At 34.3% G+C, this 26,571-nt stretch overlaps 1 protein-coding gene across 5 annotated transcripts in view; it reads right to left on the bottom strand.

Annotated features, from left to right (window-relative positions):
- Positions 1-26,571, bottom strand: part of LOC145248301 (long-chain-fatty-acid--CoA ligase ACSBG2-like) — a 107,557-nt gene that overhangs the window by 49,953 nt on the left and 31,033 nt on the right. For all 5 annotated transcript variants that reach the window (XM_080110188.1, XM_080110191.1, XM_080110192.1 and 2 more), the window contains 3 exons: positions 16,778-16,884; positions 11,124-11,285; positions 4,910-4,995 (listed from right to left, as the gene is read on the bottom strand). In XM_080110188.1, the coding sequence (XP_079966314.1) occupies positions 4,910-4,995; positions 11,124-11,285; positions 16,778-16,884 (355 nt within the window). The remainder of the gene's footprint in view (positions 1-4,909; positions 4,996-11,123; positions 11,286-16,777; positions 16,885-26,571) is intronic.

The following is a 26,571-nucleotide window of genomic DNA, read 5'->3' as shown; positions in this document are numbered from 1 at the left end:
ATTAATGCGTGCGTGTTGTTTACACTGGTCGCCATGTGTGCGCACGCAAAAACAACACATGGCGACCAGTGAAAACAACACGCAATACACTGGATTAACGCATTAATATCAGGAAAAGTACTTGTCATCACTTTAAAGACAGGTGTGGAGGTTGACCTAATGTCAATTTGTTTATGCGCTCGCGCGTTGTCCCAGGGTTTAGGTGTTAATACCATGCAAACAGTACATTTGCGACGGTCTTGAATATCAGATTCGTTCTCAGCGACCCCAAAACCTCCTTAAAAACAATTGTTTTTAGTTGGGGCTATTGTGGTATTAAACCATATATTTACCTTTTCTTTTGGTTGTTGTTTATTTTTTCCACTAGTCTAAGTTTCATGTAACAATTTAATAAAGAAAACATACAGAAAAAAATGAAATAACAGAGAAATATTTTTTTTTCATTTATTTTTTTTTAATTCAACTAGGCTGTACTTTCGCATGACGATTTAATAAACAAAAAAATACAATAAAAATTAGATTTCATGTTCAATCTCTGCATAATTACCGAAAGAAAACAATGAAATAAAAAAAGTAAAAACTTCTCTTATAGTCTTCTCAATTATTAAATCATTTCTCTCTGATAGGTTCATAAGAGTAGTAGTTGATGGGCAAAAATCAGAAGCTCACAGTATTAATGCTGGAGTCCCTCAAGGGCCCATCTTTGGCCCAACTCTTTTCCTGATCTACATTAATGATCTTACAAATCACATCATAGACATTTATGCTGATGACACTACCAGCACATCTAATACAGTAAACGACCAAGTTCTCTCCGATTCTCTCTCCTCTGATCTTGATCACCTTGTACAATGGGGAAAGGAGTGGCTGCTTACTTTAAATGCATCTAAAAGCAAGCTTCTATCTTTGCATCATCAACGTTCTGACCCCCATCTGGTATCAATTAAAATGAATTGCTCTCGTCTTGGGGAGGCCTCAAGTTTTGACAAACTTCTGGGCTTGATCTTTACTCCTGATCTTAAATGGAACTCGTAAATCAAATCTGTTGCCAAGGTTGCTGAAAAAATGGTGGGATCCTTCTATCGATCCAGTAGATATCTCATTGCTGATGCAATTCTCTATCTATATAAGAGCCAGATACGTCCAAGGATGGAGTACTGTTGCCACAGGAGCTGCTAGAAAGGACTTGTCCTGCCTTGATAGAGTTCAAAATAGACTTCGTGGGAGATGTCCTTTTCTCTTCACTGTAACCTCTATCACACAGAAGAGATGTTGCAAGTTTGTCTGCTGTATTGTTATTTTCATGGAAAGTGTTCGACTGAGCTTCAATCTATGGTCCCCCTCGCCAAACTTTCATAAGAAACACTCGTCTAGTTGAAAACACTATCAATAATTCCCCCACTCTTTATTTGTGCCTAAACCTAAACGTAGATTCCATGAACAAAGCTTCTTTCTTAGAATCGCACACCTGTGGAACTGTCTTCTGTTTTCTTGCTTTCCAGTTGACTACAATATGGTTGTCTTCAAGTCCAACGTAAACAAGTTCTTGATGAGCCATTCCACTTGTTAACAAATTTACCGAATTTCCATAACTGACGATTACTATATTGTCCAATTAATTGCTGTACACTCTTAACCCTTATTCCCGGAGTGGTCTCTGGGCCTTGATAAGTGGTTATCACTATGTAAAAAAAAAAAAAAAAAAAAAAAAAAAAAAAAAAACTTGTTTTCGTTTTTTTTTTTTTTCCAAATAGAATTTTATCAGCAGTGGAGTCTTTTTTTTTTTTTTTTAATGCTGTAAATCTGCATAAAATAAAAAATAGAATCAGTTTTTTTTTTTTTTTTAATTCTTATGCCTAAAACAATAAGCAATTGTTGCCGCGCCAGCATTCACCTGTAGGGACGCCCTAGGCGACAAACAGCTAGATAATCCCTTTTAATGTTTTTCTGAAACTTTTATCACAATATTATAATGTTGGATAATCGAAACTGTCCTTTAAAATTGAAGAAAACTATTTGTTTATTTTTACGCTAGTTTAATTTTTAATAGTAGATCCCCCACCTCCAAAAAAAAACAACAACAAACAAGCAGTGTTCATCAAGTTGCTTTATTCTACAAAATTCTCGGGCAGAAATATTGCGTTCAAATCTATACGTACATAGCAAGCAATCTATACGGACATAGCTAGCTATGTACGTATAGATTGCTTGCTATGTCCGTATAGATTGCTTGCTATGTCCGTATAGATTGCTTGCTATGTCCGTATAGATTTGAACGCAATATTTCTGCCCGAGAATTTTGTAGAATGAAGCAACTTGATGAACACTGCCTGTTTTTTTTGTTTGTTTGTTTTTTGTTTTTTTGAGGTGGGGGATCTACTATTAAAAATTAAACTAGCGTAAAAATAAACAAATAGTTTTCTTCAAATTTAAGGGACAGTTTCGATTATCTAACATTATAATATTGTGATTAAAGTTTTAGAAAAATAATAAAAGGGATTATCTATTAGTCGCCTACAGGTGAATGCCGACTCGAAAGCGATTGCTTATTGTTTTGGGCATAAGAATTACAAAAAAAAAAGAAAAGAAAAACTGATTCTATTTTTATTTCATGCAGATTTCCAGTATTTAAAAACAAAATTGTTACAAAAAAAAAATAAATAAAATAAAAAACTCGATTGTTGATTAAGTTCTATTTCGAAAAAAAAAAAAAAAAAAAGAAATTTTTACTTTTTTTACTTTATTGTTTTCTTTTGGTAATTATGCAGAGATGGAACATGAAATTTCATTTTTACGGTATTTTTTTGTTGATTAAATATTTATGCGAAACTAGTTTAGTTGAATTTTCCAAAGTAAAAGAAAAAAAAAAACATTTTTTAGTTATTTCATTTCATTTTTTCGGTATGTTTTCTTTATTAATTGTTACGTAAAACTTAGACTAGTCGAAAAAATAAACAACAACCAAAAGAAAAGGTAAATATGTGGTTTAATACCATATAGCCCCAACCAAAAACAATTGTTTTTTAAGGAGGTTTTGGGGTCGCTGACAACGAATCTGATATTCAAGCCCGTCGCAAAATTACTGTTTGCATGATATTAACACCTAAACCCTGGTACAACGCTCGAGCGCATAAACGAATTTACATTAGGTCAACCTCCACACTTTTCTTTAAAGTGATGACAAGTACTTTTCCTGATATTAATGCGTTTATTATCCAGTGTATTGTGTGTTGTTTTCACTGGTCGCCATGTGTTGTTTTTGCGTGCGCGAAAACAACACATGGCGACCAGTGTAAACAACACGCACGCATTATTAGGAAAAGTACTTGTTGACGAGCGACGACCAATGTAAATTTGTGTATGCTACTGCGCGCTCGTGCGTAGTCCAAGCGTTTAGGGGTTAATACCATGCAAACGGTAAATTTACAACGACAACAACAGCGACCCCAAAACCCCTAAGAAAACAACAAAAAAACAGAACAAAAGTAAACACTACTGTGTCTTTTTTTTTTAACATATTCATAACAAGTACAGATTAGTTAAAAATTAATACACGCTTATTATTATTAACGCGATAATCTCGTTTCGCTTAAATGTGCGTTCCGTTCCATTTTCATTTTTTACATTCGTTATCGTTCACAGTCGCTCGCTATCTTATGGACATCTCAAGTCAACCTTGCCAAATATAAATAAATATTTCATAAAGATGTATTTTTATGAGTATTATAATATAATACTAAAAACGAACACAAAACAGTGAAAAAGAAAAACAAACAAAAAAAAAAACTGAAACAATAGCGTTTTATTTGCTCACACCGAGTCGGCGAGTCAGTAGTCACCTAATCTTCCATTACGCTTTTTTTTACTTTTTCTATATGTTTTACATATGACTAAAAACCGTTTTAGAATACTTCGATAACTGATAGTCGCCCGAGGCGCCCGTACTTGGAAATGTCGATGGGACCGTCCGGGCATTTTTGTAGGCCAGAGTGTACTTTTGACTCGTATTTTATTATTATTTTAATATTTCTCTAATTTTGAAAATAAAAAAAGCAAAAAAACAACATTTTTTTTACAAAAATGTTTAACGCAAAAACAAAACAAACAGCATGCGAATGGTCGAAAACTCGATTCTTTTTTTGTTTTTGAATCCTCCAAAACTAGTGTAAATAACTAAATATAATTCTAATTTTATTTTATGCACATATTTTACAAATTCTTAGGAAAAGATCACTTGTCCGAACATTATTGTATTTTCTTTAACGAAGATAATATATATATATATTTTTTTTAAATAGCACACGATAATTTCCACTGGCAAAAACCGGAAGTGGCTTTAAAGAAGTTGCTTCATAATCATCAGGAGCAGCAGCAATTAGACGGACATAAAGTAGACGTACATTTTTAGTAAGACCGAAAAAGTTACCTGCCTTTACTAGAGACAGGACAGTAATGGGATGGAATTCAAGATGGCTGTTAATGATCATGGTCACAAATCAAATTGACGATCATCATAGTTTAATGCTCCATTGTATAATGTTTGAAATAAATCATTTCAAATTGTTATTTCTTAATTATTTATACTTAGTTTTGCCACTCAACCACCACCAGGAAGATGAAAGTGGCTAAGTGGTTAATGACAGACTGACAACCTGGGTGTACCAAGTTCAAACTCAGTTCATTCCACAGAAACATTTTCATTTTGGGATGTTGGCAACCTTTATCTGGTTCATCCTGTAAATACCCAATGTCTTTCCAGAAAGAATTCTAACTAGAAAGATACCAGAGAAACAAATGCCAACAATAATCATCTAATTAATACAAAAATGAATGAATGATCCTCAATAGCAACAAAAATTACCAACAGCAACATAACGAAAGAGAAAAAGCTAAAATGATAATGGTTTACCTTAATGAAAGCTCGAGCCACAACATGGACTTGTTCATAATATTGCTTATAAGTCCATTTCAACCAAGAACCATCTCTTTTCACAGCTTCAAAAAGAAATTAAAAAAAAGTCAAAATTATTAATTGGATTGCAATTAGAAAATGTTTATAAATTTAGATAGAATATACAATTTTATCAATCACAAACTTTTAGGTTTTCGGGATAGAAATGTGTATTTTATTTGGATAAAAAAAAGGGGACAATGTTATCGCGAACATTCAGACTTCTTACCATCCATTAAAAAAAATTACATTTTATTTTGTTTTATTTACAACTTGAAAATTATTGAAATTAAAAACTAAGAAAATGACAGAGGTTCAGGGCTTGGAGTAGGAATGCACAGAATGGGCTCTCATCAGTTAATGGAAATGCTGGGTGATTATCCAGGGAGTTAGAGTATGAATACTGAATACATTTCAATAAATAATTTTTTTTTATTTCTGAATTTTTTTAGATGAATATTGATAATTTTAATTCTTCAGACTACTGTTCTCATCTTGAATGTTGTTTTTACAATGTTTTCGCTGATGTAGCCTCCAACAATGTATCCCGACAAACTCTAGAATCTCAAACTGAACCCTTTATTTTATCCACAGGGGGTAGAATGACAGATAGAAGTCTTAATTTGCACTTGTATCTTTAGTACCACCCTGTACTGAGGATTGGATCGTCAACCTTCAGAATTGAATTTTACTTAGTACTTCATCTGTTAGATTAAAACAGACAGAAGAGCATGCTACTCATGTTTGAAATTTGCATACAGATTTCAAAGGTCGATAACATACACCTCAAGGTCAAAAGGTTACATCAGCTGAAACATTGCAAGAATAACACTCAAGTTGAGAACAGTAGTTTGATTAATCGAAAATATCACTTCATCTACATCTGAACAAGTCAATGTTGAGTATATCATATACAGCTTGATAACGTTGACAATTCTTGTTAAATCACCACTTTAAGCAACGTTGAGTCTAATCAATACAAAACGGGTAATCATTTTGGACTACTAAGCATTGGATATTATGGGAGGATGAAAACATCTTGCAAAAACTAACATTATCAAAATCTACTCTGTGATTGGAAATCATTTGGGAAGTTAATATTCTCTAGAAACTTCCTCCTTGAAAAATAAAACTGACAGCACCAGAGGAATGTGGAGAGTCATCCTTGGACTCCATCCGATAAATTGATTAAATGTAAAATAATAAATAAATAAATAATAAATAATTAAAATAAATAAATAATTAAAATAAATAAATAATAAATAAATAATAAAGGTAATGTAATATGTGAAAAGATTCAGGATTTCTTCTTCGATCCTGGGCAATGCAGGGTTTTCTTGCTAGTATTATATAATAAAGTTGCATTCTGTGTGTTTAATATCAGTGTTTTGTGCTTTCCAGGAATGCCTCCTATTTTTTTTTTATTCCGCCAGAATGGATCAGAGGGGATTGCAAATTGCATTGTTATGATGACTGAACCTGAAAGTTTCATCTGTTGCAGATATTGATGGTGCAAGACTAAGAAAGAAACCCGTCATGTATGTGCATCAAAAGCATAGATGCTTCATTAAATTTCTAGCAAAAATGCATTGAGAATGGTAGTGACTATTTAGAAAAATAAATTCTGGAGCACAAAGGTCACTCATTTTAAAAATGGTACCATTTCTGTCTCTTGCGCTTCAACTTTGAAGTTAAGTTTTTTTTCATTACTGTTATCTGAAGATATTTAATAATTTAATGACCAGCATACAAATATAAAAAGGGGTTTATTATTACTCTAAACAAACAATACAATAGGTGTTGGGGGTAGCAAGGTTGTAAATGGCTTGCTATATACACACAGAATTCTACTTTGGCAATGTGTACACAGTCGCCTGAGAAGAAAATTCTGTTGGTTTGAGTTTTCTGTAAAAACTGAAACTACAAAAAATCTTTATTCCACATTAATTGTTCATAAAATAACTTTGCTCTCCCCCAAAGTTTTTTTGGATTGAATGACAAAATGTATCTTAAACATTTCTATCTTCACCCATCAATGCGCACGATAAATTATAGATTCTATACCTCCAAGAATTAACAAATGTTTCGTAATCCATTGAATCATTTCAAAATTGTCACACATTTTAATGACAAGTTAGAATATTGTTATTTCTTCAGTTTGCATGAAATCATTTGCATAAACATCAATTTACAAGACTTGTCGGATGCATTCTACAAACTCAGCGGCCATTTTCTTTTAGGCCGTGGTGTCTACACATTATGCATTATTCTTACGACTATTGCACTCTTTGCATCATAGTTAATATGCTTCTCAGGCATTGTATTAGAGAGTTTCAATACTTTTTCTACAGCATTATTTGAACAGTTTTTAAAAAAATATACAAACTTGTATATGTTATTAAAAAGATATACCTCAAATACTTAAATTTTATTTTTTTCACACAAAAGAAAATTTGTAGTTCATGAAAAAAAAAAAAAGAAAAAAAAAAAGCTTAATTCTCAGATTTAAATATGCAATTAACACACACACACACACACACACGGATAAATGCTTATGAAAGGTTATTTTCAGCATTGCAAAATGTTAATACGTTGGTTTGAGAGGATTTTAATAGTAAACAAAGCCACTTTAATCATATTAGATTTCTATAGCGAAAAGTAAATACCGATTTTGAATACCAAGCGAATTTTACTATTTAAACAATTTTCTTTTTGCTATTTTCAAACATACTAAAATGGTAAGAGGCTTTTTCGGTCCCTAACTATGCTATCCTCATAGAATTGGGATGTTTTTCTTTCATACTGATGAGTCACACTGATGCTGATGCTTCCGATGACACTTCTGAGAGCTCCGATGAGGAAGTCCCGGCAATACCCCTCCGCAGGAGTGCTCGAATCAAACGGCCACGTCCGCCGTGTCACGGATGTGATCTGGAGACCAGGGGGGAGTGTGAGACTAACCGTAGCCCTCGGCGCAAGAGGGTCCGTGTGTGCCTGGCGTGTGGGGTGGTGGCTGATCCTGTGGTCGGGGCAGCGGACGAAAGAGTTTCAAGATGGCGCCTGCCTGCTTTTATTAGAGACGGAATCTCGCAGGATCGCGCGAGATCTCGCGGGGATGCAAATTAGCTAGGCCATCTTGAGGAATAAAAATCGGTCCATTGGAGGTGCGAGGGAGTCGGGTTCTGACGTTCGTGGCGATCAGTACAGTGACCGTTGGGTTCCGTTTCTATTCGTGCAGTCAGCTGAGCTTTGTTAGTTACCTTCGCGCCGTGGCTGTCATTGGTTGTTGGTTCGCTGTGTGTTGCCGTGGTTCTTCAGTGAAACGCTTCGTCGTCCACGACGAGACTCCCCATCTCCTACACAAGATACTCATACACAAATGCCTACTGGAGAGAGCTTGAATGTCTACTTGACATTTGTCCTCAAGTGTCTACGATCACTGTATAGGGGTAGGTCAGAACAATCTGGCACTGGAATACTTTTTTCTACAAGCAAACCCTCATGTAACAGCACAACACTGGATATTCCACTAGACTAGATGAATTCTAGTCTTGAATCCAGTAAAAAGGATCACTACAAAAGTATATTATAACATATTTAAATGGTCAATTGAGAAGAAAAAGATGTTCTCAACTTCTTTACTAACTTTATTTTTACATTTTTACTGTATTGAGCAGTTTATTCAAATGCAATTCAGATAATCAGGCCTCACATCAGTGAGGGGGAGGGCAATACACAAATTACAGAGAGGAAGGCCCCAAAACTGTGCGTATTCTCTCCTGAAGACCCAATATTATCTGGAGGACGAAATTAACCCCCCCCCCCCAAAAAAAAAAAATTATATACAAGTGGATAAACTAAGAGGAAGGTCCTGAAATCGTCTGTTTTCTCTCCGGATAACCAACATCAACTGGAAACCTACATGGATTACATTACAAGTGAAAACAACAAAAAAAAAAAACACGAGCCTACAAGGTAAGCTATTTCTTTCAAAACAATATCTTCTGTTGTCTGCTTGCTTCATGGAGTTTCTGCTACTGTTCTGGTAGTAATTTTTATCCTAAAAGCAGTGTTTGAATGATAAAGGAGAAAGAACTTTACTAGAATATTCTAATATCTGTGTATCTCGTATAGAGATCAAGTGTCATGTCCAGGAAGGAGGCTAACACTTGATTTTAAAGAACTTTGAAATAAAATGAAACAAAGTGAGAATAACATACAGAAACCAATGTCTGCCAAGGCTATCTCTGCCCAGAGGAGTAGGAGGTATTGTCTCTCAGAAATTGACAATCAGCATCGTGCCACTATCATGAGAACTGGACAATGTCTGATGGACTCCACAAATCAAAACATCAAAATTGTACATCAACATCACAAAACAAGAGCCAGCAGAAACTCCATCACAAAACTGGCCAAACATTTTGGACAACACTTTCTGAGACAGAATCAGAAAACAAGTTTACTACAGAAAAGAGCTAAAAAAGTCTCCAAAAATACACCAAGAACTTCTATTGCAAAAAAAAAAAAAAAAAAAAACTGGAAGAATAGGCCAAATAATGGTGCCAAAAATTGTCAGAGTGAATTCACTCAGGACTATATAAAGAAAGGTTCCATAAACTGGCTAAAAAGGATTACTCCATGATCAGGAGAGGATTATAATGCCTGCCCAATATCAAGGATTGATGACAAATGCTTAAAAAAGGAGTGGTCTCAGCAATGGCAACAAGTGCATGTTCTGCTGAACAACAACTATTATATGATGCGACACAATGGAGTATGTACATATTTCCACTGGATAATCTGTTAAAAGTTAAATATCAAATGCAGCAGCAAGGCCTAGGAAGACTTGCCAGAAAAAAAACAGTTGGAAATAAGTCATTCACCATCCACTATGACTATACAATTCATACAGTTACACATTTAGAAAACGGAGCTATTAAATCTGACAGTGATATAGGATAAGGAGAAAGAAGCAACCTTATAGGAAGTTAGTGTCCTCAATGGTGCTGGGTTAAAGAGCTGAAAAGATAAAAACCAAGGTCTTATGCATAACATTAAAAAAAACTGGAATCTTAGGAATATCTTTATCATTCCAGTTATTACAAGAGCAACTGGACTCGTGAAATAGAATTTTAAAAGCTACCTGGTAAATATACCCAGTGAACCAAGTGCAAGAGATTCAAACAGTTGCACTTAAAAGGGATGGTCAGAATCTCCTACTAGACATTATCCTCTATGGTCTTTCTCTACAGAGGTTTGTTTGAACAACCTGGCATGAGAATATTTTTCCCCTACAAACAAACCCTGAATAAATATTCAAAATCACATGCATAGTATTCGCGGCCTAAATATGGCTACCCAACACTGGCTTTCACGAGGATTGGTACACTTTCTTTAAATGAGGTTACTTAAAATAACACAAAGAGCCATTCCACTTAAGTTAACAAATTTACCGAACTTCCATTACTATCGATTACTATATTGTCTTTTTGACTGCTGTACACTCTTTAACCCTTATCCTTGAGTGGCCTATCAGCCTTGATAAGTGGTGACGCCTATGTAAAAAAAAAAAAAAAAAAAAAAAATGGATACTAGTAAGATGAAGAAACCACAAGAAAGATATAATATAAAGTATTTAAATGTTGAATTGAGAAGAAAATCATGTTTTTTTGTTTGAGATGTAAAGGCAAATAGAGATCAAGTGTTAGCCTCAGGAAGGGGGGGTCTTTTGATTTCTGAGAACTTCGACTGAAGTAAAATGAAACAAAAAGTGAAAAACTGTTCAGAGAAATTTTATCTGTATGGGATTCTCCTTAATCAAAACATGGTTTATGCATAAAAAAAAAAGGTAAATATCAAACTTGTTGAAATGTTAAATTATGAGTAAATATTTAACTATTGCAAAAATTACCAACTTTTCAAACTCAAATTTAGTGTTAATATAAAAATAATTAAAGAAACATTGTACATAAAGTAATCCTTTAAGTTTATTCAAATTAAAATATGAAATTAGAATAAAGAATATAAAACCAAGACAAAATCCTTATTTTCATGAAATTAAAGTCAAATCAAATGCAGCCTATATTTTGCAGATGACAGCTGCAGAGAATTGCAAGGAAACTTTTGACTTCCTTAATTTGCACCATGTTCATTGAAATCGGATGAAACTTACCCATTGCCGTAACATTTGGAAATTTTTGTACAACTTGATGGAATAAATATGGAATGGATTTTGGAGCATTGTTGCAGTATTCTTTTTCCGTAATCCGGAGTTTGACAGGTTCAAGTGAATTTGAGGCAACAAAACTGGAAGCAGGAACAATTCTGTTGAGATCTGAAGAAAAAAAAAAAAAAATAGTTTGTTTTCAAGTAAAAAAAAAAAAAAAAAAATTAAAAAAAAAAAAATACACTTTCCTAGGAATACAACAGTACAGTTACACATTATTTCAATTCTTCGGACTACTATTATCTAAAATTCATCCTAGAATTGTCCCGTGGCATAGTGGATAAAGTACAGAGTAAAATTCACTTGTAATTTACACACATCTGGAAATTGAAAGCTCAATCCTCAAAGCAAAGGACACTCAAAATACAATTGTGAATTACTTAGGATTTCTACCTAATCATGGCCGACTGAACAAGAGCATGCTATCCCCACCCCCCAACTGGATTAAATAAAATGTTCTGTTCAAAATTTCATACAGATTCCCAGAGTTTGATAAGATTCATCTGAACATCGAAAAAAAAAAAAAAAAAAAAAAAAAAAAAATGCTTAAGAAGAGTCTGCAGAATCCAAATATGCATCTCCAAAGTTTTAGTTATGATATATCTCAGAATATTTAAAATGTTAAATTTTCAAGCAACAATTATACAAAGGCACTATGCTTGTACTTGCCCTTCAAACCACGATCAGTGTAGTATCTGTTCTGATGCTACACTTCACCATTTTGTCCTTGGTCAGTGGAGGAGAAATCCTTCATGACAGACAATTTTTATTTTCGTTACTATCCAAAGTGCCTGTGTTTAGGGAGCTGGACTTTCCCCACATCAAAAACCGACCTTGTGTCTAATTACTCTTGTGAAGAGGCAAATAAATAGCAACAAGTATACAAAGGCAATTCATAAGTTACATTTGCTTTAGTAATTTCAAAGAAAATATTTCATAATATAAGTAAAATACAAAATACCTTCAATAAGTTTCCAGACCTTTTGAACGGACATTTAAAACTGTTGTAGACTCTTGAAAATTCAGTATGTTATTGCTATATATCTTATGAGATGATTAACCAATTTTTATACTTTCAGGCTCAAATGAATAGTTACAGCAGGAATTGGAATACACCCCACTAAAGCCAGATTGCCACAGCTGGTGAATTTCAAAATGCAATCTAGACGTGAGGACACTTTAGAAGAACGATATGCGATAAAATTCAGAGCTTATTGGCCAAATAAAGAATTTTATGAATAAGGACCGTAGTGTGTCTATAGAGATAATCTGCACAGTTGGAGGTCAGTGTGGGGATTGCGCGCAATTATTTGTAAGGGACTGAAGATCCGGAAGATTTATGCAAAGTCTGTCCCAAGGATGTTCAGAGAAGATCAGAAAGAAAGACGTCATGACAGCAAGGAGATGGTTGAGCTAATCAATTCAGATCCCGCACTTGATGCTCTGGTGACCTGCAATGAAAGCTGGATCTAATGCTCTGGCTCTCCCAGATTAGATTACATAAAATTATTTTTATTTGAAGGAAGAACTTGCCAAAAATCAGCCACAAAAAAGTGTTCAAAGCAAAGTTCCATGCCACAATTCAATTGCAAGAATGGCAAAATTACATGAATTGCATTTCAAATTGATTCTACACCCATCATAGTCTTCAAACCTGACGTTCGGAGATTACTGAGCCTCAAAAGAATGTTCCAGAGGAAAAAAATGGCTTAGATGAAGTCATATAGGAGACCTAGAAGTATTTTGAGGCCAAAGACAAATTGTTTTACAAAAGCCATCCAATTGTTTGAGAAGCATTAATCAGTGTATCACTCTAAAAGGAAACAGATAAAATCGAATTTTACCCAAAAGTTGTTTTATTAATCTGAACTTAGTGAATGATTAACAAATTCTTTGATTCTCGTTTTATATAGTTTTTAGATTTTACTTTTTGTTTTAGTTTAGGTGCGTGGCGTTACCCTTGTGTTGAGCAAAAAAAAAAAAAGTGGTAGAAGGCAGGCAGGTTCGAACCCATATCGAAGGAGGAAAATAAATGTAATGTCTTTGCCGTTATGCCCATCACCAAACCGGAAGTGGCAAAGGTTTAAATTAAGGCTAGTCAATCGAAAAAAGCGACCCCCTCCTTGACGAAAATTGCCCAGTTGAGAGTGAACGAATTAATGTTTTTAGCTAATTTTTCAATATTTGTCATCCAAAGGGTCAAGCTGCAAAACGATACTGACCTTGTGAAAATCCGTTGCCTCTGTCAAAAGTTTTAGGCAGACATACAAACATACATAAGACTAACCTGAGTGCCTGGCATTGCCCGGGTGTTTGTAGGTGTGTGTTGAGTAGAAAAAAAAAAAAGTGATAGTAGGCAAGCAGGCTTGAATCAGCGACGCGAAGGTGGAAAAGTAAAGGAAAATCTGACGTCTTAGCCGAGGTGTCAATGACGCAACCGAAAGTCAAAAGCATTGAAATTAACCAAAGTCAATCCAACGGTGACGATGACTTGCTAAAATGTTGGTGGGGAGGAAAAAAAAAAAAAAAAAAAAAAAAAATCGACCCCCTTCTTGTACAAAACGACTGAGTTTATGGTGAAGGAATTAATGTTTTTGGTCAATTTTTCGATATTTGTTGTCCAAGCTTCAAAATGATACCAATCTTAACAGGATCCATAAAAAAAAAAAGAAAAGAAAAAAAAAGAAAAGTTTTGGTAGGCAAGTGTGAGGATCGAACTCGAACCCTTGAGGCAAAGTTGGAAATTAAAGTGTGAAAAAAAAAAAAAAAAAAAGAAAAAAAGTGCGACGTTAACCATTGAGCCACCGCAAAATACTAACGGAATCACGTTTGAATTTATTTAACTGTTTAGAATTGACAGGTGCATGTTTTAATGACTTAATGAGGTCAACTTCGACTGCGGGGTAGTATTTCATTTACTGCAGGAACGCTTTTTTTATTTTTATTTTCCCAAGATGTTAGGAGGGGGGGGGGACCAGCTCCCCATAAAAAGGGGATTGTCCAAATGGAATAGCAATTGTCTAATATAAGGAAAATATTTCCACATTGATCAAATCTGATTGCTTTCGGACATTTCCGGCGATCGCAACCGGAAAAATACCACCAGAATTAATGCCACTTTTATTATACGAAAAAACCTAATCCACATGTGGCGAGCGAAAAATGTTGAATATTTATCTTTTTGAAGTCGAGTAAATTAAATAGACAGGCGACCTCCGTTGTTAACTCGTAGATATGATTTATGTGATATAAAAAGTTTTAAGCCGACCGACCGCTTCTCGAAAAAAAGCCTTTCTTGGACATACACAAAAAGCGAACATACACACACATTTTCGCTTTTATATATGTAAATGTCTGCATTTTGCAATAATTTCATGCTTTTTGTTAAGGAGTTTGTGCTTTTGTTTTTTTCCTGTCGGCACAATTTATAATTAAGACTTTTTATAGTTTTTTTGTTTATATCCATTGAAAGTGTTGAGTGAAATTTGAAAATAAAGTATACATATTGAACACATTTGAAGCCAAATAACTGCAACGTGAGATTTTTTATAAAATAAACGAGGAGTAATTTTTTAAGAAATATATTTTGGAGATATACTCCTTTGTCAGTCTATATATTTTTTTTTCTTTTCTTCGCCATGATGTCGAGTGGAAGAATGTTCAACGAATTAAGTCCACGTGATGTCAGCTGCGGGGTTTTTATGTAGTCAGATAGAACGCTTGTTGAAATTTGAAAATAAAATAAGATACGGTATTGAACACGTTTGAAGCCAAATAACTGCAACGCGAGATTTTTTTTATAAAATAAACGCTGACTACATAAAAAAAAATCTGCAGCTAACATCACGTGGACTTAATTCATTGAATATTCTTCCACTTAACATCATGGAAAAGAAAAAGAGGAAAGAAAAAAATATGGATGACAAAGGAGTATATCTCTGAAACATATTTCTTAAAAAAATAAACACTCGTTTATTCTATAAAAAATCTCACGTAGTTATTTGGCTTCAAACGTGTTCAATATGTATCTTATTTTATTCTAAGACTTTATATTGCAAGCTATTTCTTTCGTGATTTTCTATTGGTTAGTGAGTATATTTGTCTTTTTGTTTCCATATATACTTAGTCTTTGCTGATTTTGTATGTTAGATTTCTTAGGTGCATGAAGTTGCATCTGTCTCTGAATGCGTTTGTGGTACTTACGTACACTTTCTTTATTGTTGTTATGCATAATGGCTGCGTATATCATTTGTCAAAAAGACGTTCTATACTACTACGACGTCTGAGAAGGCATCAAGCACTGTATACAAGTGCAGATCAAAATCTCCGACCACCAAAAGCTGATACAAACATCTTTACAACCATATGGCATCACAATTCCAATGACAGGGGCTAAGTTAATATATGAGAAGCTAGAGCTTGGATTGAATATGGTATAATCGCTTGAAATATGTTTGCATAAATTTCAGTAATTATTTTCTACTTTGCAGATTGTCACTTATCTTGCATTGGTTTGAAACGCAAGAAACATGATGGGTGACGAAACGCTATATAAGAGTTTTCTTCAATCAAAAACATTGAAAATTAAACCTACATTTTTTTTGTACTTATGTAAAATAAAAGGGCGTGCTATTGTCAGAATTATCCAGACAGTTTACATAAAGCACCGACAGGTGCAAAAATACAAAGTCAATAAAATCACTGCAGTCAATGTCATTTAAAACATTTATCATTGGTTTATTATAGTAAAAAAATAAATAAATAAATAAATAAATATCTTGATTTCAATAAAAAAAAACAAAAAAAAACAGAAAAATTGTTGGCACTTGTACAGTTTAATCAAGACAAAAAAAAAAAAAAAAAAAAAAAAAAAAGGTTATATTGTATGTATCCGTTTTGGACTGAAGATCTCTGGAAAAAAAAACAAAATCACAATTTAATCGAGTAGGTTAGTTTTTTTAAAAGATGTTTTTATGACAGCACGTTGAATGTAGATATCTTGGAAGTTTTTTTTAACATGCCATCGGGAAATAACTCAAATTAAAGTGCCGACACTCCCTTCCCATCTTTAATACTAACTTTTCTTCCTAAAAATCGAACGTTTTGCTTGGTATCATAGATTGTTTTTTCGCTGTAAAAAAAAAAAAAAAAAAAAAAAAAAAAAATACTTGATGAAATTAAGTAAAAAAAAAGATTTTTTTTTGGAGAACTCCATTCCATAACAGATACGTACAATTAAAATTTTTCTTTGATATTTTCATTTTTTAAGGTCTTGATTAAACTGAACACGTACCAAATTGTTTGCTAACAGCTTTGTTTATTATTAAAGAAATATTTATTCATGAAATTTAATCTTGCACATTTTCTTGATTTGAAATTTAAAATATTTTTTAATTTTTTTTTTTATTATTAATATTTCATTGGCCAACGTTTATGCAAGAAAAAAAAAAATATCAATAAAATGTTCAACCCGTTCCATCGTTTTACATAAGCTGCCTGGAAAATTCCGACAAGCACGGTCCTTATTCTACATAGACATTTTTTATTAAGTGCACAATATTTTGCTTTAACTGCTATAATTTAAAACATTACAAATTTACCTTCATAATTGATGGTCGTGTCAGCAGGAGATGAATTTACAATCTGAGGGGCAGGTTTGGTACCATTCACTCCATTCAATGGCGTCTTTGGGCCATTTGTGATGCAACTAAAATTTAAAAAAAAGCATTTCTTAAAAGATGCATAACATACAATGTGTTCTTTGGTCAAGAAACTATTTTAATTCCTACATTGACATAAAAACAAGATTGCATGTGGCAGAAAAATACAGAAAAGGAAAATGGCAAAAAAAAAAAAAAAAAAAAAAAAAAAAATCTGAAACCGAGATGAACTTTCTAACCTATAGGCATCTCACGTGAAAGTAAATGTAAAATGATCCATTTTCAAGCCATTCTAGATTTTAAGGTCGGTTAACACCCAAAAATTTTGTCATGGGAGATAAATTCTGCATTTTCTTTTGGAGAAGGGATTCATGCTAAAAGTTTAGTGAAAAAAAACAAAGCAATAAATATATATCTATAATATAAAGTTGAACGTCTGTGTGTGTGTCTGGTCACGAATAGGCTCCTATATGGTTGACTATTATAGAAAACTGATCACATATAATGATAGATGTATCAAGACAAGAATGCGTATGTTTGATCTGGCATAATGATGATTCATTAAAATTGTGGGGTCTGCATATGTGCCTGGTCCACAAAGTATGGAAATAAAAAAAAAAATTTAAAACATTTACAAGTGTTAACACCCAAAAATTTTGTCATGGGAGATAAATTCTGCATTTTCTTTTGGAGGAGGAGTTTATGCTAAAAGTTTAGTGAAAAAAAAAAAAAAAAAAAAAAAGTAAATATATATATATAATATAAAGCTAGCTAGCTCGCTGTCTGTCTGTCTGTCTGTCTGTCTATGTGTGGGGTCACGAATAGCCTCCAATATGGTTGACTGTTATAGAAAACTGATCACATATGATAGATGTATCAAGACAATAATGGGTATGTTTGATCTGGCATAATTATGATTCATTAAAATTGTGGGGTCTGCATATGTGCCTGGTCCACAAAGTACAGAAATAAAAAAAAACAAAAAAAAACTTTTAACTTAAATAGGGATGGTATAATAAAATTGTGTGGTCTGCGTTCGCGCCTGGCCTCCATAGAATGGAAATAGGCACAAACTTTAATAAAGACTTCATATCTATCTGCGTAAGTATACTTTGATAATTATGCTTCAGTTTGAAGAAATATGGTATAATAAAATTATGGGATGTTCGTTCTTGCCTGACCTCCATAGAATGGAAATATGTCAAAGTTTAACAAGGTTTTTTTTTTAATATAGATCCACAGAATATTGTGATAAGTGTTTCAGTGTGAACAGGTATGGTATAATAAATTATGGGGTTTATCTATTTTATCTTTACTTTCATCATATTTTGCTTTGGTTTTGATACCTCCAAATTCGAAGCTATATCTTTACAACCCTTCCTTTTCATAACCTCTCATACTTTCATAAATCAGAGTCCATTCTCTGTAGGCTGTTTTTGAACGAAGGGTACTTTTGATTGATTGATTGGTTTTATGGCATATCAACCTATGTGGTCATTTAATGCCAGTCTTTTATATACATTAATAGTTATAGGTTTTATGTATGTATCTGGTGTTCAGTGTCTATGTTTATATAGTTAGATAAGGTTTTTTTTTTTTTTTTTAATTTTCTGGAGCAACCCTGTTATCTTCAGATATTTGAGAAGGGTAGTTGGGTCTACATGAGTGAATATGTCTTTTACAGTTTTTTCATTATATACATTCAGTCGGTTTGTTTTCAAGTCTTTGCATCTTGTTAATGTGATTTACTGTGTATGGTTCTTGGCAGGGTGTGCAAAGTGGGGCTTCTTTTTTGAGTAGGTAGGAGTGTGTTATAGAGGTATGACCTATTCGGAGTCTTGTTATTATAACTTCTTCCTTTCTGGTCATTCTTTTGTTTGGTTTCTGTTTTCCTATGGTTTTCTGGATTTGGTATAGCTTGTTTTTACTGCAGGAGTTCCACGACTTGCCACGTGTTTCTAATATATTTGTTAATGATTTGTTTTCGATCTGCATGAGGGATCTTATCTTTGGTCAAATTTAGTGTTGCTTTTGCTGCTTTGTTAGCTCTTATCATCACCCTTTATGTTGATATGACTGGGTATCCAACAAAAGAGAATGTTTGTATCATTAGTAATATCATCAAATCTATTTAGGGTTTTGGTGATTATTGGGTTCGTTGGTTTCCTGTTTTCCAGTGTTTCGAGTACTGATTTGGCATCTGAGCAGATAATGAATTGTTTATCTTTAGAAGATTCTATAAGATCGAGTGCCATACCAATGGCTGATACTTCAGCACTGTAGATCGATGTTTTATCTGGTAATCTTGATTAGGATTGTTTTACTGTGTATGGCTGCACATCTAACATTATCTACCAACCACCCCCTGCCTGACTTTCCTTTGCGGACAGACGCCACGCTAGACAACCTAAAAATCACCCCTGCTCAGGTACACGCTATCATAAAAAACCTTGACACTTCAAAAGCATGTGGACCTGATCTCATCCCAGCTGTGCTATTAAAAAAGTGCTCAGTCGAAGTAGCTCCAGTTCTCTCCAAACTCTACAACAAATGCCTTAATGAGTCATGCTTTCCGGGCTGTTGGAAAACTGCTTCTGTGGTACCAATATTCAAGAATTCTGACGAAAGAACTGACCCATCAAATTATCGCCCCATTAGCCTCCTCCCACTTTTCGCCAAAATATTTGAGACCATAATTAACCATGCTCTAGTCTGGCACCTTACAGATGCTAAACTTCTGACTGACAAACAATATGGATTTAGACAAGCCCGTTCCACAGCTGACATCCTCACTGTAATCTCTGAACGTATATACCATTCACTGGACAAAGTGGGGGAGGGTAGAGGGGTAACTCTAGATATATCTAAGGCTTTTGACAGGGTATGGCACAAGGGTCTCAGGAAAATTAAATCATACGGTATCACTGGTAGAATACTTAACATAATTAAATCCTTCTTAGATAAGAGAAAAATCCAGGTTGTCCTTGACGGTCGTACATCTAAACAGTGTGATATAAATGCGGGAGTGCCTCAGGGGTCTATATTTGGACCTCTATTGTTCCTAATATTTATTAATGACCTCCCCGACAAAACTGCCTCTGAGATGGGTATATATGCTGATGACACTACACTCTATAACAGGCATGATAGGAAAACAAATGAACACATCTAAAGAAATGGCAAAAACACTAGAGGATGACCTCCAATCTGTAGTGGAATGGGGACATAAATGGATGGTCACATTCAATGCTGCCAAGACTAAACTGGTTTCCTTCAATAATTACAAGAAACCTTCTCTGCCACCAATAGCAATGGCCAGTGATTCCCTGTCTGAGAGTACATCTTTCAAACTGCTTGGCCTAACGTTCACAGGAAACACGAGTTGGAACAATTATATTGAAAACATTGCCAGGGCCGCTGCGAAAAAGGTAGGCTCTCTCTACCGTGTTAGAAAACTACTGACACCTGAAAGTATCTTGTACCTCTATAAGGCCACCATTCGCCCATGTATGGAGTATTGTTTTCACATTTGGGCTGGTGCATCTGCTACTAGTCTCTCGCTCCTAGACAAGGTTAAAAAAAGTCGCCAATCTGATAGGCCCTGAACTAGCATCTAAGCTTCAGCCTCTGTCCCATCGAAGAAATGTTGCATCCCTCTGCCTGTTCTACAAGTATTTTAATGGTGAATACTCTGACGAACTGCAGACACTTGTGCTCCCACAACGTAGACACCCTCGACAAACCCGACAGGCAGCTAAATCCCACCCCCCACACAGTAGAGATCCCTAGATGTAAAAGATCTTTCTACTCCAGTAGTTTCTTCCTCAGAACCGCTAGACTCTGGAATTCCATTCCAGGTTCCTGCTTCCCTAACTGTACTGACATGCAGAAGTTCAAGTGCAACGTGAACCGACATCTTGCTGCCCAAATCCCAACATAGTGCCCCGGTAGTTGCTGCCCCTGATAGTAGCCCCCTACACCAAAGTGGCAATACGCCTTGTTTGGGGTGAAAACTTTAAAAAAAAAAAAAAAAAAAAAAAAAAAAAAAAAATCTCCATCTTTTGAACCGTCTGTATAAATTGTTGAGTGTTTGGAATACTTATCTTTAATTATTTGGAATTTTCCTTGATAGATGATTGGATTGGTTTTTGTTTTAGGGTATTAAATTAGTTGTTTTGTCAGCCAGAGGGATATTTAGGTTTTACAGATTCGTGTATTGTTGCAATATCTATCTGGGCTTTATTTATGGATTCTTCCATACGTAGGCTAAATGGTTTTATAGAATTTTCTTTTCTATCAAAGAGGTTTTTGTATTGGAGGTGGAAGACACATTTGTAGGCAGGATTAGTTGGACATGAAGCCAATTTTGTATAATATTGTAGCCCTAGTTTTTTTCTTCTAAGTGATAATGAGGGTTCATCTGTTTCTACATATAAACTTTCTACTGGGGAGGTGGGGAAGGCTCCTAGAGCCAATCTTAGTCCTTGGTGATGCATTGTGTCTAATTCCTTTATGTAGGACTTTCTTGCGGATCCATAGATATAGCATCCATAATCCAACTTGGATCTGACATATAATTATTAATTATTGAGTCTTTGTCTGCATCCCAGTCTGTATGAGCTACTACTTTTAAGAGTTGGATGGCTTTGTTGCATTTTTGTTTGAGGTATTTAATATGGGGAATGAATGTTAGCTTTTTATTAAAGATGATGCCCAGATATTTATACTGATCAACTATAGGTATAATTTCATTATCCAGTTTCAGTATTTGGTCATGGTGCATTTTCCGGGTTTGGCAGAAATGAATGGCTTTTGTTTTTTTCTTTTGAAAATTTAAAACCATTTTTTGTTGTCCATTCATTTATTTTGTTTAGACACAGTTGTAATTGGCGTTCTATTCTTGTAATATATTTTGATCTATAACAGATCAGGAAATCATCCACATAGAGGGCACATTCTGTTCCTACATTTATATTTTTGACGATGTTATTTATTTTAATGCTAAAAAGTGTGAGAGACAGGATGCTTCCTTGTGGTACCCCCCCTCCCGTTTCTTGTCTTTTACTAATGGATAGAGTATCACCTAATCGCACATTAAATTGTCTATTATTTATAAAATTTGTGATGAAAATGGGCATTCTGCCTTTTAATCCAAGCTCTTGTAGAGCTTTTATAATGCCATGCCTCCATGCAGAGTTGTATGTTTTTTCAAAATCGAAAAAGACTGCCGTAAGATGTTCTTTCTTGATAAAGGCTTCTGATGAAGGTTTCTAGCCGGATCAGGTGGTCCATGGGGCTTCTTTCATTCCTAAATCCCGACTGATAAGCAGTAATCAGATTATTTGTCTCAAAGTACCATATTAATCTGCTGTTAATCATTCTTTCCATTATTTTGGAAATACAGCTAGTGAGTTTTTTTTTGTTTTTTTTACAGTGATCACCACTTATCAAGGCCCGGAAGCCACTCAGGGATAAGGGTTATTGCAAGTACATTACGTTAGTGTGGAGATTTGATGAAGTGTTTACTTAAGGGGGCGGTTCATTAGGAATTTGTTAACATTAGTGCTATAGGTCGGTAATTCATGGGATTTGTAGAGTCCTTTGATGATTTAGGTATAGGGATTACTATGGCCTGCCTCCATATTTCACGAATGTTGCCTAATTTCCCAAATATCATTGAATATTTGTAGTAGGTAATCTGTAGATGTATCAGGAAGTTGTTTTATAAATTGATAATGGATTTGATCAGGGCCAACAGCCGAGTCATGAGCTTTGCCTAGGGATACTTTCAATTCATTTTTAGAGAATGGCTGGTTGTATTTTTCTGTATTATTTGTCTGAAACTGGAGTTTTTCCGTTTCTGCTTTTTCCTTAAATTTGGAATTTTTGGTTAGAGTTTTTGGAGGAGTTTTTTTTTGCAAAAGTTTCAGCAAGACAATTTACCATTTCTTTCTTGCTAGTAATTTTTTGGTTATTATAGATCAGGTGTTTAGTAGGGTTGCTGTTACTTTTCCCTGACATTTTACGGATCATGTCCCAGACATTTTTTACTTTTTGTATTTATTTTTGATACATAGTTTTTTTCCATGATGTTCGCTTTGATTCTTTAATGGTTTTATGAGCTTTAGCTCTACTGTTTTTATATTTATTTGAGATTTTCTTTAGTTGGTTCTTTTTTTTAATTTCCTTAGCATAGCTCGACGAGTTCTGATGGCTACTTTGCATTTTTCATCAAACCAGGGTTTATTATGTTTTGGGGAGGTAGAGCTTTTTGGAATGCATTCCTCTGTAATATTATACAGTGTATTAGTAAAATGTGTGATATTATTTTGGTTTGGGTTATTATCCGATGTTAATTTAGTCCAGCATAAATTTTGGAATTTTTTCCAATCAGCCTTTTGTAAGTTTCATTCGGGTATTTCATTTTCTGGCATTAGATCATTGTTTTCAAGTGTAATGGGAAAGTGGTCACTTCCATATGGCTCTTCTAGTACATTCCATTTGTAATCCAAGGCAAGTGTTGGATCACACAATGTTAAATCAATTGATGTGAATGTACCAGTTCCTGGGTGTAAATAAGTGTTTTATCATTAAAGAGGTATAGATTTTCGTTATATTTTCCATAATTTTTCCCCTTTTGCTTGTTTTTTCACTTCCCCATATCATACTATGGCTGTTTAAGTCTCTCATAATGATGTCTGGCTTTGGAAGTTGCTGTATTAGTTTGCTCAGATCTGTTTCTGAGATGCTTTCATTGGGGGGTATGTATAGTGAGCAAATGTTGATGGTTTTGTGGAGTGTTGCTTTTAATGCAGTAGCCTGTAGTTTAGTATTAAGTTGTATTTGACTTTGGGGTATGTCATTTCTAATAAGGATTGATGTACCTCAACAGGCTCTGAGTCCAGTATTGTGTATAAAGTTATACTGATTGTAATTTTTAATTTTTATATTGTTATCCGATTTCATAAAGGTTTCTTGGAGACAAACTACTACTGGGAGTAATTTATTGAGTAGAATAGCGAGCTCATTTAGGTTTGCCTTTAGACCATGACAATTCCACTGGATTATTTTATTTGTTTCATTTCTATCCGGTATGATTCTGTGTGTCATGTTTTGTATTTTAGTTTGTTATTTGGGTGTTTTGGGTTTAGTTATCTTTATGTTTGCCTTAGGTCCTTGGCAGTCCCATTGAATGATAGTTTGAGTTTTTTTTATTGTGGTCTGTCATTTTATTTGTCTGGGGGTGTTTTGTCTTCTACCTCCATCTCCTCCAGTGTTCCTATTTTGTTTCCTCCTCTTGAGGTTGATTGGGATCTAGATCTTGGTTTGTTAATTGTTTTTTTTCTTTAGTTTTCGTTTTATTGGGTGATGGTGTTGTTTCATTTGGTTTGTTTATAAGGGTTGTTTTCATTTGGTGAGTTTTTTCTTATACATCTTATACATATTGGTGATTTGGTGCATTTGGATTGGTGATGTCCAAATTGTTGACAATTGTAGCACCTTAGAGGGTTTGGGATGTATTTTTCAACGTTCACTTTTAGGTATCCAATTTTAATCTCACTTGGGGGATTTGTGGAGTCAAAGGAGAGTATATATGTATTTGTCAATATAGTTTCTCCCTTTCGTTTTATTCTTATTCTTTTTACTTCTGTAACACTTTGGGATGATAGATTAGATAAAATTTCCTCAGTCAGCAATTTGATAGTTCACTGCATCTAATGACTCCTTTTGAGGAGTTTAGGTATGGGTGGGGATAAGTTTTAATTTTGATATTGTTAAAGGTTTGCCATTTGAGAATTTCTTTAGCTTGTGTTTTTTGTTTCAATTCAATAAGTATGGTGTTATTTTGCAGTCGTTTTATCATTTTGGGTTTTATTTTTTGAGAGAAAATTTTTTCCATTGTAAAAGATGAAATTTTATTTCATTTTTTTCAAGTGTTTCCATTACTAAAAATATTGAGTTTTCTTTGAGCATTTCTGTTCATCCTCTGAACTTGAAATGTCGGAAACATCTGAAAAGCTTTTTTTTTTTTGGGGGGGGGGGTAATAAAAGCCATAATCAAAATAAAATTGTGTTTTCATCATCTTTGCTTCCCACCCACCTCAGAGCCCTATATGGGAAGTGCCTGGGGGAAAACCCATTCGCTCAGGCTCAACAAAGATACAAAGATGATATATTCGATTTACATGATATCATTTATGAGCACCTGTTTTCCTTTGATGTTACTCTGGGATACGTAGTAATTTAAAGGGTTTGCAGCCATGTCATAGATATTTCACTTGTCGATTGACCCTCAGCCACTGCTTTCCACCATATATTAGGAAATAGTTATTTGTAGGGAAGGGATAGGCATATTGTGTTAATGATATGTTTATGGGGTGGGCAATATATGGTGGGGCTTGACGTGACCAGCCGATTGATCAGATTGGGCCCCTCCGACCACCCGTCTAGCCCAGTAAGGGCCAAAGTGGTGTGTTGGGAAGTGGGGGTACTAAAACCTGACCTCCAAGTCTCTCAACCACCAGGATCCCGTCCTAAAGGTGTTACAGGTCGCTACCTATGGCCAACAGGTAGCCCCATTGAGGGACTTCTACCCTCTGCAGGGGGGTAGTCGGCATATTCTGATGCCCTGCCGACAGGGTTAAGTGGAATCTGATCAAATTTTGAAGAATAATTTTTTAATAGAATGTATTTTTTTTTTCTATTTAACCCATAGTTGGGACCGTAACAGGTACTACCACTCCGGGTCAGAGTGGACCTGGGAGCAATGGCAATTAAAGGGTGGCTCCACGCTCCCCAAAGCCCGCAAACTGGGGCCTCACCATCAGATATAGTTTAAGGTCATATCCAGGACTGGGAAGTAGAGAAGGAAAAAGAAAGGGGGGGGGGGAGGCTGTTGATTTTGTTTTGTTTTTGTAGAATATAATTAAGTTTTACAAAAGAGAATAGAAAACAAAAAAAAAAAAAATCGATGTAGGTGCATTTCGTCTCAAAAAACCAATAGGCAGCCTGATCTGGTAGCACCAGTGAGTACTTTTGCTAGTGTGTGTAATCTATATATATATATATATATATATATATATATACACACACACACACTTATCCTATTATTAACTCCAAGTCCGTACAATCCCTCCTAAATGCCCTTTTCTTAATCTAGCATTAACCCTAAGTTTAAGTTGCACCCCCCCCCCAAAAAAAAACAAAAAAAAAAAACTTAAAACCACACATAATTGTCTAAAAAGTAGACACCTCCCTCAAATAAAATGCATAGAATTTATCACCCATAATTGATTAACTGTCTTAAAACGCTAAAATCTTCCAGAAATGATCATGATAAATTCATATGCAAAACCGATACCCCACTCTAAAATTATTTTTCTTTCTGTAAAAAATTTTGGGGTATTTCCACATAATTATCTTTAAAAATCTGGAGGGGGGGGGGATATGAAAGTTACAATATTTTTGGCAGGGTGATGGAGGTAAAAAGTGTTAATCTACAATTTTTATTTTAAACTGTAAAAAAAAAAAAAATAAAATAAAAATAAAAAATAAAATGAGTCAATATTTGCTTTTCAATTCATTAAACTTTTTTGAATTAAAAACTTTAAAGTTTATTTTGAAGAAATAGTGGAGGTAGAACAGGCAGTCAATCACAAGAGAGGAAGAAAGAAATAAAATCAAGTTAAATAAAAATATTAGGACATGAAATTAGTGATTTGCAAAAAAAAAAA

Source organism: Euprymna scolopes, chromosome 26 (assembly GCF_053919585.1).
Source record: "Euprymna scolopes isolate OS-2025 chromosome 26, ASM5391958v1, whole genome shotgun sequence".
Classification (NCBI taxonomy): domain Eukaryota; kingdom Metazoa; phylum Mollusca; class Cephalopoda; order Sepiida; family Sepiolidae; genus Euprymna; species Euprymna scolopes.
The sequence above is the reverse complement of the archived record's forward strand: the minus strand, read 5'-3'. Positions and strand labels throughout refer to the sequence as shown.